Here is a 17474-nt window from a genome sequence, read left to right on the forward strand (position 1 = left end):
CTCTTAATGGGCTACCTCAATTTTAAAAATATATAGTAGCCTATTTGGATGGGAGCTATTTTTTGCGCACCTCTGAAATGGCGACTTCATTATTTCTCACCACACTGTTTGTCAGTTCCATCGCAACTTGTTACAAAAATGTGTTTTCTCAAATGAGCTCAACATTATCTGTTGAGTAAACTGTCGTTAATGTGGTGGTGGTGGTGGTTGTTGTTATTTTATGGGGTTTTTTTAAGTTTTATTTTCCAACCGAGCACATATTAGTGTGACACTGGAACTATTTTTGTTAGAGAGGGAAGCAGAATGTCGTATCACTTTGTTTTGACTTAATTTATTTATTTTGGTACTGAAAAAGTGCTTTGAACACGAATTGCTTCTGAAGTGTCCTTTATCGAAACTAAATAATAACAATAACTTGGAACAAACCATGCAGCTACTTCACAATAACTTAAGACCCTGAATGCATCTCAGGCAGGCAGCAAGTATAGCTACAAAGTTGCACGCGGTGATGCGCTGTAACAGGGCTCGCAGTGGTAGTCTGTCACTGTAAAGGTGTCCCACGGTAAGGGGTCCCGTGGTGGTGGGGTTGCGCTGTATTGGGTCACGCGGTAATGGACGCGCGGTGGTGGGTTCGCCGTAATGGACGCGCGGTAATGTCCTGTAACCCAAGGAATGTACTGCATTCCTACTTGTATTTTTTTACAATCTTAAGCAGATACAAACAATTAAATGCATTAATCCTAGTCATGTAAAAAACACACGCATCCATACCGTTCATACAGTATAGCAGCACAGCTGCTTACAATAACATAGCTAAACAGAAGCATTTTGAAATGAATGATGTACTCCAGGTCAAGGATGTTGTATTAAGTTAAAGCATACAGACAGAGTTAAGTGCATGTCTAATTTCTGCAACCTTCGTTACATGCAGCAATTCTCTCCAATGATGCCCCATGTGCTTTTGACTAAAGACTACATAAGAAGTGCAGCAGTATTTAGTTAGGATTCTGGGAGCTCTTATTTGCTGAATCATTAAAGGCGAGATAGTCAAAGTCAGCCTCTACCATGGCTGTGCCAGTCTCGTCACACCCTCTTTATTTTACCTGCTGCCTGCAGAGTTCGATTGAGTAGTATACCAAATTAAATTTGCTTGCAATTGCTAAAGCCAGGTTAGTAGCTGGTGGCTGTAAAGACAGGATCGGGAATTCAAAACAGGCAGCTCTTTTAAAATGGTTTCTGCTGTACCTCGAGCAACTCTCATTAACCCCTTCAGATTTTATTTTAAAGGAAAGCTTTTAGGGGGCCAAAGTCTGTTTTGAATGATGCACTACCTGCATAATTTCGACGGTATCTGATCACCTGCTTGTTGGGATTTATCTTAAACCTCTGCATTACTGTGGCACAAGAGTGACATCCAGACGTCTCTTCTCCATGGGCCCCTGCAGCCCAATGGGGGTGATCAATCACAGAAAACCGCTGCTGCTGCCACCTCTGCTGCTGTCTCTGTTCCATTGAAGGAAACTTGGAGAAACTCTGAGCAGCACAAGATGTTGGCATCAGTGTGGTTTGCTAAAAGGATGGGTCGTCGCTTGATCAGGAACATACAGAAAACCAAAAGGCTGCAGCTGCGCTTACTGGTAGGTTTATCCCAGCATTAAGACCACAGAGCTGGCAGGAAAATAATTGGAGTGCACTGTATGACATCATTCGTTTTAAAACTGTCTAGATTTTTTCTGTCTCTCTCTAATAAGGCTTTTAAACACTTGCTGTATAGGTTGGCATTAGCAGTCAGGATATCATCTATCCACTTCTGTTTTAATTCAGTTTGGAAGGAGGCTGCAGTGTGTGATGTATGCATAGTGCTGTGCTGCTTTTTTCTTATTTTATACTGTAATGTTTAGTTGCTAGAGCTCTGAAAGCATACTGTAACCTTTCAGGACAGCAGTCCTCATTTTAAATTTTTTTCAGTCAGTAGCTTATAGAAGTGTTCTTTAATATTCATGAGAGTTAAATGCAATGTTAAAATCAATATAACTGCTCGTTGTTCTTTTTTGACGCTCCGTCTCCACGCTGCAATGATTTATTAAAATCTTCCACACTTTGGGGCATGTTCTATATCGGCTCATATTAAATGGCTAGATCTTTACATGTAGCTTGCAGATTTTTTACAAGATTTTAAAATGGTGCAACGTCCTGCCCTCTCGTGAGAGACAGAGATCTGCTACGGTATGCTGCATTTTAAATTGAAATGTCTGAATCAACTGTAACGGTATACAGTCATTTACGGGAAAGAACAGAATGAATTATGCAGTACAACAGCAGTCACGGTTTTTGTTAAATTTAAATATTTATCCTTCGTTCTCGCTTCCCTGGTCTTGCATTTGTTAAAGGAAGTAAATCTAGATGGAAAATAATTGTTAATGTACCACTTTGCAGTGTTGTAAAAGACATTGTTTGAAATGCACATGCAGTAGATTTTTTTTTAATTGTATTTAAATTGAGTTGGAATACTGTAAACGTTAGAATAAATAATCTGCCCTTCGTTGGAGGTTGTACAAGTAGAGTTTACAAGATTAGTTCTTGCAAATGGAATTGTCAAACCTCTCTCCAATGTGTTGATGTTTGTACTAAGCATTTTCCACACTACAGTACTACAGTAAGTGAATGCATAGTCTTGTCTAAATCTGCTCCCCAGCACTGCATTCCCAACATACACATAGATGAATACATGTGTCAGAAATATGCATTCCCCTGTAGTCTGGCTGGGGGCTTGCATGTAAGCTGCCCGAGAGCTGCGTTGTCCTCCGACGCTGTAGCTCTGAGGTGGCTGCACGGTGAATCTGCAGTGTGAAAGAAAGCGGTCGACTGACGGCACATGCTTCGGAGGACAGCGTGTGTTCGTCTTCGCCGCTCCCGATTCAGTGCAGGGGTGGTAGCGGTGAGCTGAGCCTAAAAATAATTGGATTTGCCAAACTGGGAGAAAATAATAGGCGATTTTACTAAATGCATTCCATTTTTTGTGTTGTCCCATTTTAAAATACACAGCTAAAGTGCTTAATTTTTTTTTCAAATGGCATCGTGACTATTTCAAGAGAGAGAGTCATATTGAGTGTATCTCTTTTAAAGAGGCTTTAGTTTGTTATTAATGCAGTGTTTTGAACTGTTAGCCTCCGAGCCATCTCAGAGCAGAGCCCTGACAGTCTTGATAATAGGTTATAGGAAAAATGAGTGGTGCAGTGATACGTGCATTACAAGAATCTCAACAGTTTTAGCAGAAAAACATGTATGTAAAACAAAGCCGATGGTAGATTGTTGCAACAGTAGGTTGATCTGTGAGATTAGTATATGTTTATCTTTGTGAATGTTCATCAGTCATTTCTTAGACATGACTGATTTCTTGCGATCTGATTTAAAGGATTGACGGCACAGTTGCTGCTGTTACTTATGTGCTTAAAACAGATGAACTGTAATGTGTTTGCATTTCACCAATGTGAGCTCTGTCATCTGCATGCAAACTACGTAATGTGCACTACAGTAAAAACCCTACACAGAAAAAGCCAATTGACAGTGTAAAATGCATTAAAATATATATTTTTTTCATTTATCTACACATCCTACCCCATAACTTCCAAGTGAAAAAAAATTCGAGAAATTTGTAGAAAATTAATTTAAAAATAAAAACAAATAGCTTGGTTGGATAAGTGTCCACCCCCCATGTAATAGCAAACCTAAATTACCTCAGGTGTAACCAATCGCCTTCAAAATCACACACAAAGTTAAGTGGCCTCCACCTGTGTTAAATTGTAATGATTCACATGATTTCAGGATAAATTCAGCAGTTCCGGTAGGTTCCTTCTGCTGGGTAGTGCATTTCAAAGCAAAGACTCAACCATGAGCACCAAGGCGCTTTCAGAAGAACTCTGGGACAAAGTTGTTGAAAGGCACAGATCAGGGGATGGGTATAAAAAAATATCAAAGGCCTTGAATATCCCTTGGAGCACGGTCAAGACGATTTATTAAGAAGTGGAAGGTGTATGGCACCACCAAGACCCTGCCTAGATCAGACCGTCCCTCCAAACTGGATGACCGAGCAAGAAGGAGACTGATCTGAGAGGCTACCAAGAGGCCAACGGCAACTTTGCAAGAGCTACAGGCTTTTATGGCTAAGACTGGTCATAGTGTGCATGTGACAACAATATCCCAAGCACTCCACAAATCTGGCCTGTATGGTAGGGTGGCAAGAAGGAAGCTATTACTCAAGAAAGCCCACCTTGAATCCCGTTTTGAAGTATGCAAAAAAACTCAGGAGATTCTGTAGCCATGTGGCAAAAAGTTTTGTGGTCTGACAAAACTAAAATTGAACTTTTTGGCCTAAATGCAAAGCGTTATGTTTGGCGCAAACCCAACACAATGCATCACCAAAAGGACACCATCCCTACTGTGAAGCATGGTTGTGGCAGCATCATGTTATGGGGATGTTTCTCATCAGCAGGGACTGGGGCACTTGTCAGGATAGAAGGGAAAATGAATGGAGCAAAGTACAGAGAAGTCCTTGAGGAAAACCTGCTCCCATCTGCAAGAAAGCTGAAACTTTCAGCATGGCAATGACACAAAGCACACAGCCAAAGCTACACTGGAGTGGCTAAGGAACAAAAAGGTAAATGTCCTTGAGTGGCCCAGTCAGAGCCCCGACCCTAAATCCAATCGAAAATTTGTGGTATGACTTGAAAATTGCTGTCCATCAACGCTCCCCAAGGAACTTGACAGAGCTGGAACAGTTTTGTAAAGAAGAATGGTATGCAAAATTGGTAAAGACTTATCCCAACAGACTCACAGCTGTAATTACTGCCAAAGGTGCTTCCACTTATCCAATTATGATCTTTCAGTTTTGTATTTAATATATAATTTTTTTCTCAATAAAAACACCCTGTCCTCCGAAGCGTGTGCCGTCAAACTTTTGCACTAGTGGACATCAATCTTATTGGTTGCAGTGTGCTTTGCCACAAGACCAGGGCATGCACATGTTGCTAATTGTTAACATGTAAAATACTTTTATACCATATCATATATTCCCATCACCGCTGTAGTTTTAGAAATTTAAATGTGTAATAATAATACTGCTCTGCAATTAGTAGACTAAACATATTGTTTGCTTCAAAGAGGAATGAAGCATTGTACAAGAAAATAAACTTTGAAAGTACAATGTTTATTTTTCGACTTTGAAATACAGATATCATCTTAAAGTAACACAAGCTACCTGAATTGGACTGCAATTTGAAGTTTCTTATATAGAATTATACTGAATGGCTTTTACATCAGAAATATAATCTTATTGCTTGGCATTTAGTTGCCAGGTACTTTTCAGTTTGGAATTCCTCCACCACCAAATGTAAAAGAAAATCTAATAAATCAGCTATTAAAGTATGCAGAGAATCGATCTTGACATACTGGAATGTAGTGCTTGCTTAGGGTTACCATATGGCTCCAGATTAACCGGACGCTTTGAGACAGACCGGGTTTTCAAAATTCCCCCTAAATTGAAAGTAATTAACGTATAAATGAGCTCCACCTTTCCTGAGATTAATCCTGCTGTGGTGGAATTTCTTGGGCGCAGCAAACAATTCACACTGATCAGCTGCTTCTGATCAGATCTTAATGAACGAATAGCTAATTTATCGATAGAGCAACGAGATGATGATGCGATTGTATTTGCAGAATAATATGGGCGATTGAATTTTAACAAACAGAAAAAAATAGCGACTGGCTGCAATTCATTCTTGGTATAATACAATTATTTGATGCGCATGCGGGTATTTAAGCACCATTCTTAATTGTAGCTAAGGATGGTTCATTTACACCTTCATTTATTTCAATTTAGGGGCAAGTTTGAAATCCTGTTCTGTCTCACAGCGTCCGGTTAATCTGGAGCCATATGGTAACCCTAGCTTGCTTATTCTTACTCATTTTTATAATGTCTTGGTTTTCTAACTGTGTTCAGGGAGGTGTTGCATCTCCATGTGATTTTCCTGGATAAAGATTTTTAAATGCTTCTGTAATGCAAGGGATTTAAGATTAAACAGTTAAGGGATAGCTGTGAGCTGAAGTTTGACCGTGGGTGTGGAAGCATATAGGAATGCATGTTTAAAGTTTTCTGTTAAGGGTTTGGAAATCCGCTTCCTTAAAAAAAAAAGTCTTGTGTTAAGTTTTTCACCGACACAAATTCTGAAGAGAAACCGCTGTGCGTAATCATTCCAGCTACATGGATTGTTTTAAAGCAGAGGTTCCCAAACTTTTGATTGCCGCGTACCCCCTTCCAGACCTATCAACTGTCTGCGTAACCCTAGCATACAGATTTATATTTTCATGTTGTTTTTAATATATGCTTTCATAATACACAGATTTATACATACACAATAATATACTTACAATATAAATGACTATAATAATATAATTACGGCTTCTGATTTTAGGGTTTAACACCCCTGATACAAAAAAATAAATAAAATCTGTGTATAATGAACACCAGAAAAACACTGGAAATATACTCAATTCACATAACTCAAAAACCTAATACATAAAAAACAAAAACAAACTACCTTTCCCTAACTTGTATTGATTAGTTCTGAATATTTTCTCAAATTGAGGCTTGTTCGCGGGATTTAAAGCTATATTACAGTTAAGATACGTAGGATTTAAAACAGAATTGCAAATTGTGGCGAAATGTAAAAAAAATGCCTAAACACAAAAACCCCAGAAGAATGTGCCCGTGACCATAGGGATTTCGTTGTGGAAGACAACAAAGGAAAGAAGGTACAAAGTGTGGTACTGTACAGTTACTACTTTGTGACAGAAAAAAAACAAGCATTTTGTAAAGTACAGTAACAGAAAACAATAATTTCATACAGTACATAAAAATCGAAAGCTCTGAAAAAATGATTTACATAAAAATCGAAAATAGCTCATAATAAGCACCAAAAAAATGTAATTAATAAAAAACTAAAAACATACGTCATAAATATAATACATTTAATTTGCGTTGTACAGTTATTGGTGGTGAGAGTTCTGTACGTCACTGTCCCTGTGTATTCTTGTTCTCATTGTTACCTCTTGGAGGTTTGCAATAAACGAGCACACCACAGCGTTGATCCCAAGTGTCCCGCTGCTGCGAGATTATCTTGCATGGCTCTGTTTGTTTCTCCATTTCACAGCAGAAATTTAAAATGAATTTCCAATGCGTTTTAAGTTGTGTGAGTGTGACAAGTCTTATGAAAATGCAAAAAAAAAAAAAAATGTTCGCCATTACACAATTTGTCACGCGTACCCCCGAAACACGTCTCGCGTACCCCTGGGGGTACGCGTACCACAGTTTGGGAACCTCTGTTTTAAAGGATCATCCGTGTGATGCCTCATCTGTCTTTTCCTGATGAAGTCAGACAGGACTAAATGTCACCAAGGCTTTACTTGTTAAATACCAGGAGTACGAGTGCTGCTGTTTCTGTAGTCGCGCTCTGCTTTATCTGCTGCTAGCGTGTTCTTGAGCGGCCTTGAGTGTGTTCTAAAATGGGGGCCTGGAATCTTTGTAAGGTAGGTTGAAAGAAAATGGTTTGCAACTGGTGTATTTTCAATATGATGCAGGGCATTTGGTAACCATTTTATTAATAGTTTAGTAGTTGTGCTGTGAAGATTGCTGTTTCTTCAATGCAGAGGTGCAATGAGCAAACAAAGTCGGACAGGTACAGTAGGTAATGATTGTCAATGATCAATGCGTTGAGAGCGCTTCAGTATTGAAAGCAAAGTAGTTTGTTCACAAAGCCTTCAAATGCAGCTGAAAACAACATGCATGTGGATACTATTATACAGTAATATAATGTATAATAAATGCAAGAAGCAATTGTTGACTCTAAACATAAAAATAATGAAAGAGAAGACAGTCCTACCAGGGAATGGCATCATGTTAAAAACAGTATTTTGTTAAACCGTTTGAAGCTGTGTACCCCTTTAGAAAGCATGCCATTGGAAATGGGTTGGTACTGTTAAATATCCATATCCACCTAGATTCGGATTCTCTTATGAGTGCACTATTGATTGAAGTGTTCAGAAGGCCAGGATTCATTGAAAAGGGGGTGGATTTATGTATGTAAAAGTGATCACTTACATTTATTCTCTGCATGGTTTTGCAGAAAGATCAGTCCCAGTTGTGATTTTAATGGAGGTGTATAATTCAGCATTATTGTTTTGTAGGGCTAGTAAGGGTGTAATTAGATCATATACCAGATTTTTTTATAAAGTAAGCCTACCTCCAACCAGGTTTTATATGCAGGAAATTAATAATTATAACAATGCATTAATGTTTGTTAAGCTTTGATATGTATTGGTGTCGATACAGTATGTATTGCAATGCATGGGATCCATACCAACTGTATAACATACTTATTCTTCACACAAGAACTATTTGGTGAACCACAATACAGTAACTAAGTTGTGCTTTTTGTTATTGTCTCACAGTACAAACGATGCATACCTCATACCATATGATACCTGTATATCATGTAAAAAAAAAAGTATCCCAATTCATCGATACACAATGAATCGTTACACCCTTATTAATTATACACATTCAGCTGTACAGAGAAGCTTTCTCTCCTTTGTTTTGTGGAGTACAGGGGTTTATACTCATAGACGTGCAATAGAACACTGTTATATCCAACATTGCACAGCTGCGTTTAAAAAGGAACAGTAAGGGTTCCTGTTTTAGACTCGTGGGTTCCTTGTTTCCATGGATTTAGTCAGTTGGGGATGACTGTTCTGTGTCTAGCAGCTCATTTGACACCTGTGCCACACCACGTTATAAACAACAAGATTTCACCTTGACTGTTTGGCTTCACAGAATATTCATTCACTGTGGACGAACTGCAGTTTTACATTGAATTGGACAGGAATATACTGTTAGGTGAAGTCTGATGTAGAATACTAAAGTGATGCTCCTATTACTTCAGTAAATCTATATTTCCACTTGCTTACTCAGATTCTCTTGTGGCTGTATCAGAGAGGATTATGTTTCAAGGGTGGTGCTGTACAAGACAACATGAAAACTGCATGAACACATTTGTCTTTGTTGGTGTTTTGTAGCAAAAAAAAAAAAATGGACGGGATGGGAAATCAATAGTGATCTAAAAGCTTTCTCTGTATAATGAATGAAAAAATAATCGTTTCAAACAGTAAAGATATTAATAAAAAAAAAACAATAATGGAGCAGCTTTTTCAAAGTGCTGTAGGCAGTTTGAGTCAGCATTTATTTTGAATGCGTCTGTGGTGAACTGTTGTTGGCTTTTAAGAACAGCAGTGATTGAAACCTGTTAATTTGCTCACTTGTCTTCCTTACCCAGTGCATTAGATTAGGAAGCCCCAGGGTCTTGATAGTCCAACGTCTGCAGCATCCTACCTGCTAATTGACCTCACTTCCTGGCTTTCAGACTCTAGTTTTCTGCAAACAAAAGAACAGCAGCCTTTGATCGGCACAGGTCTCTTTACGCAGAGAGAGAAGGTTGGGACAGGGAGAAAAGTCGGGGCTGACTTCATTATCATGCAGCACTTTAAGGCACAGGACTTGTATTATAAAGCTGCAAATTAAGTTCTAAAACAGCTGGATTTGAAGATGATGACTGATGTTTGCAGATAGCTGGACATTTTATTTTTTGTAGTTATTTTTCATGGAGAGGATGCGGTTTTAACTCTGTCTGGAGCTTCTGTGAACATTCTCCACTGAGCAGCTGGTACTACCAGAGCTGTGGACCAACTGCATCCACCTGCGGAGCAGCAGAGATGAATTACATCTTCGGAAACAACACCCTGCTGTACTCGCGAGGTAACCGTGGCAATGCCAGCTCTGGACCCTGCTCCACAGGGTACAAGCAGAAGCAGTGGGCAAAGAAAAGCTCAGCAGACGACCTCAGGGCTGGGCCCTCTCGATGGCAGCAGCTTGTTTTGTTTTTCACAGAGAGGCGGCACGGCTTGATGGACTGTATCTCTGTTGCTGCCACCTCAGCCCAGGTAACCAGAGGGAAGAGTGTTGTTGTGTCTAATCATTGTTGGTTTGGTTTATTTTTTATTCCCCCTCCTTAACTTGGCACTTTCATCAATATTCATAGTGGACCACCATCACAAAGCGCTTTGCAAGATAATGAGGAACAATGCATGATACATGAAATACAGTGAAATACAGTGCATAGTACATTAAATACAGTGAGATACAGGGCATAATACATTAAATACAAACAGTAAAAAAAAAAAATGCAAATATATTAAATACAGGCATATTACAATGCAAATACATTAACTACAGGCATGTTGCATTAACTACAATACTGTAGTTTTATAACTTTTTATAGCATTATTAGTGTCTTCTCCCAGTTTACTTCAGATTATAAACATGTCTGGTGCTGAATAGATTACCCACCCTCCTTCATCGTCAACCTGTGCAGTAGGACAGGGGAAAAATCCTGTATATTATTAAATTGTAAATTTTTTTAAAAAAACGGTACCAATTTGCTGGTCTTCCAAAACTTGGTGCAGGGTAAGGTACACTTAACTCGCACACTCAAAAATCTATTAAGCATTAAGCTTTAATAGGTCATTTTAAGAACAAAAGAACTCAACACTTTATTCACAAACTCAATTCTTCCAAATTTCTCATCCTTGACCTTTATTATATTAATTCAAAGACAAAAAATGCGGAAAATAAAGTTATTTACAAAAATATAGTAAAACAAAATACAGCTTCAACTTCAGTCCACGCCACATCATATGCAACTTACACCTAACCTCTAAAATTACAAAAAAAAACCAATACAGTAACCTCTGTTACTGTTATTTCAACCTTTTCTTTTGCACCCTCTAGCGGCCTCTAGTGGCTACTACATCCAACGCTCACTGTCCTGAAATAAAAGGTAACGCGCAGTAACGTTTTAACCAATATTTAATAAATACATTCATAATTTCTTTATGTTCCTCACTTTATCTCAAAATGACCCATTAAAGCTTAACGAGCAAAAAATTGCCTGAATTTTCTGTTTTTGAGTTTTTTTCACCTGCCCTTTTTGCTGGAAGGTAAATTACTCTCTAAACAGAAAAATAGATAGATAAGACAGCCCTCTCTATTGAAAAAATAATACAGGATGCTTGATTTACAAAAGAGACGCTCTCAGGATCCTGACTATAATTGTGTTAACAAATATAGTATGTTTTTTAAGTAGTCTACAGCCCCACCCTAGCCAAGGGAGGATGGGAGAACTGGGTATAGTATTGTTGCTTGCTTGATTTCCCTTTTGAACGTTCTTGTTGCCAGTTCATAATTAGCTAATAAAGGTGTGGCATTCAATTTAGTAAGTGAGATGACAGTATTAAATTTCCTACCCCTACTTTAAAATACACTTACTTATTTAAATCCTGCGCTAAGCTCGTTGTGCATTACTAGAGAATGGCTTCAGGGTTGCATACATTCTGACAGATGAAACTCAAGGTACCAGGGCAGAAATGTGTAAACATACACTGCCTTTTGTTAGCTGTTAATTGTCTTCTCTGAGTGTGCTTAGGCTAAATGGCTCCTCCTGTAGTGCGAGATTACATTTCGCTTGTGCCGATTTTTATTTCATTACAAATTGATGGAAGATGAGAGATGGGTGAAAAGAAGTTGTGCATGTGATATAGCTGGTCCACATAATGCTGCAGCTTGTAATGTAATACGGACATAATGAATATTGGCTGCTTTCCCTTTTAAAGCAAACAAGATCTGTACCTTTTTAATGCACGTAATCAGTCCTATATTTTCATATATACATTCTTTTGAAATCAGTATTCTTAATTAGCTGTTAAAGTAATCAGCATGTATTACATAGAATTTGGCAGCAAATAGTCATGATTCATTAGTCATACTATTTTCATGCATGTCTATAACTATGTTGGTTATAGCAGTTGATACATTTTATTTCTAGTCTCATCGTGATATTTTGGATCCAGATGTTCACTCTATGCTGAATATTAATAAGAAAAATGTGCATATCTTTGCGATTTCAAATAAAGACCAGCCCCTAAGATCGAGCTCAGTGTCAGTCCCTATGACCAGTTCTACAATTGGGATAGTCCTCGGGTGGTCCTAAAAGAGATATCTGGGATCCAAATGTTATGGAAATACAGTATTCAAGTAAGAGTTGCCTATTTTTTGTGTTTAGGAAAAAGGCAGCATGCAGTTATGGTAAGATACAATATGTGTAGGCCAAATAGGGCTTGACCTGAAAAAAATTAGGCGTCACAATGAGGGACAAAATCATTATGATGGAAACAATGGTTCTTCGTGGCTTACAGAAGAATGCATATATGGATGTGTTTCTTCATGCCACATTTATTATTGTTGATGATCAGTCTCAGTGCAATCTTGGACACATTGCCAAGTCAATGGATTTCCTGTACTGTGTTTTTAAAACATTGCAGGAGTGCTTTTTTTTTTTTTTTTTTTTTTTTTTTTTTTCAATTTAGTCATTGCCAATTATTTTTATTATTTTCTCCCCAATTTGGAAATGGCCAATTATTTTTAGGCTCAGCTCACCGCTACCACCCCTGCGCTCACTCGGGAGGGCGAAGACGAACACACTCTGTCCTCGAAGCGTGTGCCGTCAGCCGACCGCTTTTTTTCACACTGCGGACTCGCCATGCAGCCACCCAAGAGCTACAGCATTGGAGGACAATGCAGCTTACAGGCAAGCCTGCAGGCGCCCAGCCAGACTACAGGGGTTGCTGGTGCTCGGTGAGCCGAGGACACCCTGGCCGACCTAACCCTCCTTCCCCCCGGGCAGCACTCGGCGCTCTGCCAATTGAGCGCCGCCTCTCTGGAAGCTCCAGTCCTCGGTCGGCAAAGAAATAGCCTGGACTCGAACTTGCGACGTCCAGACTATAGAGTGCATCCTGCACTCCAGTCAGAGTGCCTTTACAGGATGCGCCACTCGGGAGCGTCCCCTCCCCTCCAAAAGTGCATTTTTAACCAAACCATATTGTCTGCTGATAGACAGTTGAGGCCTGCTGTCTTTTCCATTCCGTTTATTCGACAGACAACAGTAGTGGTTTTCTTCCTAGCACTCCTTGCTAATTTAACATAAAACAAAAAGCCTACCTCAAATGATTTACTGTACATTACTTAACTTTGTCCTTAATGTACCACTTTAGTAGAAATATATTATTACATCCGAATAGCCCTCCCCTGCCTTTTAGACTAAATAAGATAACTCACTTACAAAGATAAAAGCTGCTAATGGGGTTCTCCTGTTGAATGTATTAGTGCAATTCTAGCTTAAAAGGTGGCATATGATAAAGCCTCCACACACAGCGAGTTACAGGCACTAGGAATAAAGCAGTTACTGCCTTTCCTGACTAATGACTGTTAATACTTTGATGTAAGCCCTGCTCGTGAAACCCTTGTTTTACTGGTCCTGCAAAGTATAAAGTGAACTGCAGAGTTGATTAATGTGTGGCAGGTATTGTTTGGTAACACTTGCTGTTGTGACTAGGGCACATCTCGGAGATGAATGCGGAGATGAAAGTAGAGACTAGCAACATTGCTCAAAAAAAATACTAATAATAAAAATGGCCTTGAATTCGATGTAATGTTAATCTTTATATTTTTCATTTACAGTATGCTAAAAGTTTAGTGGCTACCTGTTATCATAAGAGTGGCTTCTCGCTCACTCTTTGTTCAGTCAGTTGGGTGTGTCATACAAAGAGAAACTACATTAATATGATTAGAGATAGTAGCCGCAGACCATTTAAAATTACTATAGAAGATAGACAATTCTACTAATAAAGGCATGGATCACCACTAGCTGATGAAATCAGTGAGAGAAAAAAATACTCATGTTAAAATGCTTCAGTCAAGGTCAAAGCTTTGCAGATACTATACATTACACCGGTAATTCAAGAATTCCACGTTTTCAACAGGAACATAAAACTATTTCAATCCTTATTTATTTCATGGTCAAGCGTCTCCTATTGTAGAATTTACCAGCTGTCTTTTGGCTGTTACCATAGTGATTGTACTGTTACTGCGCTGGTGAGAGCTGCTGGTTTTATGCAGCACAGTTAATCTCCTTGGCTATATCATGACTCATTCTAGTGCATCTAGTTATGGTAATGCTGTCAGTTTTGTCCATATTTATTTAGTAAACTTTGCTGAACCAGTAAAACCAATGCAGCATGTGTTGAGTAATTGAATTCTAATAAACCCTATATGTTACACTGAGTTAAGAATCTTGCTTATGAACAATCATGCTTCATTTGGCTGTCTTGCATGAATCCTGACATCTGATTTGTTGGGCTAATAAAAGCAATCTCTTAAGAACCGTTATCCTGAATTTAATGAAACTTTGTCAATGGCTTCTGTCACAAGATATTCCCCACAATATGATCGTAGAAATGATTCATATTACTGCAACCTGATTGTCTGAGGTATTGAAGGCTATATCATGGGAACAACCAATAATAAGAAGGGATTCTACACACTATAGAGGTATGTCAGGTTAAACTGCTTTTTAATGTCGCACATGGATAGTGGATATCACATGGATAGTTTTATATCATTGGTATGTTACATTCCTAATCTACCTTGTTTACTGATGGTAACTGCTGACACTTAAATAATGAATCATATATGCAAGATGCCTTTGATGTAGCATGTGCACAGGAATACAAATCCTCATTACTATTAAAGTGTGGTGTCATAGTAAGGTTGACGTTAATTCTACTTACACGTTTGCCTACCTTTTGGAATTACTGTCCTTTCCACCAACGTGCTTGGCATCTAGGCTACTTCCAGTAATATAAATCCTCAGTTGTGTACGATTGCATCAGGCAAAATGACAGCCAATATAATGGGAACTGACCTCAAGAAGAATGTCTATTTTCTTACTTTGTAGTTTTAAGTTAGAAATAATTTATCAGCCGAGAGAGCCCTTGGGATACAACTCCTTTAAAGTTTCTAACTGTAGATAGTAAATAATCCAAACCTGGCTGAAAAAAAGGAATTCAAATGTAGTGCTGTGAACTTGCTGTCCTACTGTCATCACAACTCTGGGTGTTAATGCACCCGACAGGTTCACTCACAACACAAAAAAGGAAACACACTGCACAATATTAAACAGATACTGTAGTCCCAATGATTTGTGTATACTTGCTGCAAGATCCATATTAATAGACAGCAACATCTTCACATAACCAGTCCTGAAGGGTTCATTTACTGTATATCCTCTTGTTCTACGGCAAGCAGGGTATTCCTGATTGGCTCACAGAGTGACACCATGGCAAGCAGATTTAAAAAGGAGAATATTGAGATGTATGAATAAATGCAGAACTAAGTTTGTTGTTTTCAAATATCTGCCTATGATTTTAATGAGCAAGCCTTCTCACAAGAGCAGTGGTACCCCACTTCCATTTTCTAGGAATGGCAAACAGCTTGGCATGGGACATTTTATTGCCTGTTTTACATCACAGTTAAAAAGTACTGTCAAGCATCCGTTAAGCATGTGCAGGTGTTCCTAAAATGGCTTTGTTCAGATAATCGAGCTGTTTCTGTTTTTGTTGTTGTTGTTAGCCAGGGTCATTAGAAAACTCATCACGTCTTAGTTACAATTTAATACATGCTGCACATTCACTTATAGTACATTATTCAATATGTTTACCGTTGCGTGAACACCACACATACACACACAAACTAATTTATCTTTTGCACATATTTCAGCTCCTGAAATAAGCTGTCCCAAAAAGATATCCAAACACTTCAGTAATATTGTAGCAAGCAGTAACTTTTTTTTAAAAATTTTTTTTTAAATAAACCTACTGGTAATGGTGGTGTATGCAAGTTATCAACACAGAGAATACACACAGTGTAAGCTGTACAAATGGCCTACAGTACTTGACTGTATCTGTTTGTTTTGTTGCTAAACTCATAAGCGTTGGTAACTCATAAGCGTTGGCTGTAATGCCATCCTGTTACACATGGTGTCAGGGTGGGATAGCGCCCCCTAGAGACTCAGTGCAGGACTATAGTTGAACATTTAAAAAAAACAAAACAATGCTGACTAATCCTGCTACTGGTGCCATGAGACTGGCCATGTCTCCCAGAACTGCCCTGTAGCCATGATGCCTGATCCATTATAAACTGTCACTGATCATTTTAATCACAACTCACAGGAACTGCAGCACTCTGAATTTCAACTGGTGTATGTGTGAAATTTATTTTTATTTTATTATTGAGAATATTTAATAATCATTTCTAATCCTGTTGGACAGTTATGTTAAAGCTAGTGTAAAACCCTCTGAAATGTATTGTATTTATAATAGTATATTTTATCCTAAATTAACATTTTTGATTACATTGAGTTTGGTCTTGCAGTACAAAACTCATTTTAAACCTGGTATGTTTTTTTAATTGGTGTTTCACAGTAAATGAGCTCTTTACACAACCCATGTATTTAGCCATTTAAATGTAACTGGGAGAAGAAAACCGATTTATAGTTGATTACCATTACATGAGAGTAGGTGTTACAACTGTTGATATTGGACTCGGCTCTCGCCAAGATAAGCACCAACTAAGACATAGCTGCTTTTACTGTAAATTAGTGTGATCCATCTGCATTTCCTTCCATCTGATTATGTAGACATCCTTCTGCCTGGTGTTGATGGCTGAAGTGTAAGGCTGGCTCCAGGGATCAGCATATTTTGCCTCCCCAGCGCATCAGCATGACAACCGTCTGGACTAAGCTGAGTAGGGTACTCCTCTGGGGTCTTCAAGTGGTAATAAAGCTCTGTCAGATAAAGGCATATGTAGAGATCGCGCAGTAATAAACAAGTTTAACAGTGCTCTAGGGAAATAAAACATTGTGTACTTTCCTTTGAAGACAGTGCGTACTTTCCAAATGGTTTGGTTTTTGTTTTTGTAAGAAACATGTCAGTAAATGAAGGTCAAGTCTGACTCCCATCCTCGGAGCACTGCTTAAACAGCTCACCACTGAAGCAATATTCCCAGCCCTGTATGTTTTATATCATGTTTTTACTATCTGTCTGTGCTCTGCCTCTGTCAGTTTCTGCATAAAAGCTGTTCGCTTTCCTAAGAAGTCTGAAAAAGAAATTTGAAAAAGAATACCCGAAGGAATATCATTATTGTACAAAGACCACACTGAAAGCTTCATCTCAACCTTATGGCAAACTAGAAACATTCCCGCCTGTAACTTTAGCTAGCCACATGGACATTAACTCCTCCAACGATTCTTACCAGAAAATAATCCTTGTTTGTTTATTCGTATGTTACAGTTTTAGAATTGCAATTAAGATGACAACTGGTATAGCTACCTGAAACTAAGTCACCTACTGTGCCTGTGCAAGGTTTCTGTTCATTTGGTCATTTGGTTGGGGTAATATAAACTCATGTCAGACCT

The 17474-nt window shown here is 38.5% G+C and overlaps 1 protein-coding gene across 25 annotated transcripts in view; it reads left to right on the plus strand.

The window, feature by feature from the left end:
- Positions 1-17474, plus strand: part of LOC117417163 (disks large homolog 1) — a 207851-nt gene that overhangs the window by 108661 nt on the left and 81716 nt on the right. Inside the window, exon 1 of one of the 25 annotated variants that reach the window (XM_034029100.3) lies at positions 9581-10050. The exons of 22 other annotated variants lie outside the window; for them this stretch is intronic. In XM_034029100.3, the coding sequence (XP_033884991.1) occupies positions 9823-10050 (228 nt within the window). In that variant the 5' untranslated portion in view covers positions 9581-9822. Of the gene's footprint in view, positions 1-9580; positions 10051-17474 lie in introns of those variants that run through there. 2 more of the 25 variants (XM_034029101.3, XM_034029102.3) reach the window with 2 other exon arrangements.

Source organism: Acipenser ruthenus, chromosome 12, assembly GCF_902713425.1.
Source record: "Acipenser ruthenus chromosome 12, fAciRut3.2 maternal haplotype, whole genome shotgun sequence".
Lineage (NCBI taxonomy): Eukaryota > Metazoa > Chordata > Actinopteri > Acipenseriformes > Acipenseridae > Acipenser > Acipenser ruthenus.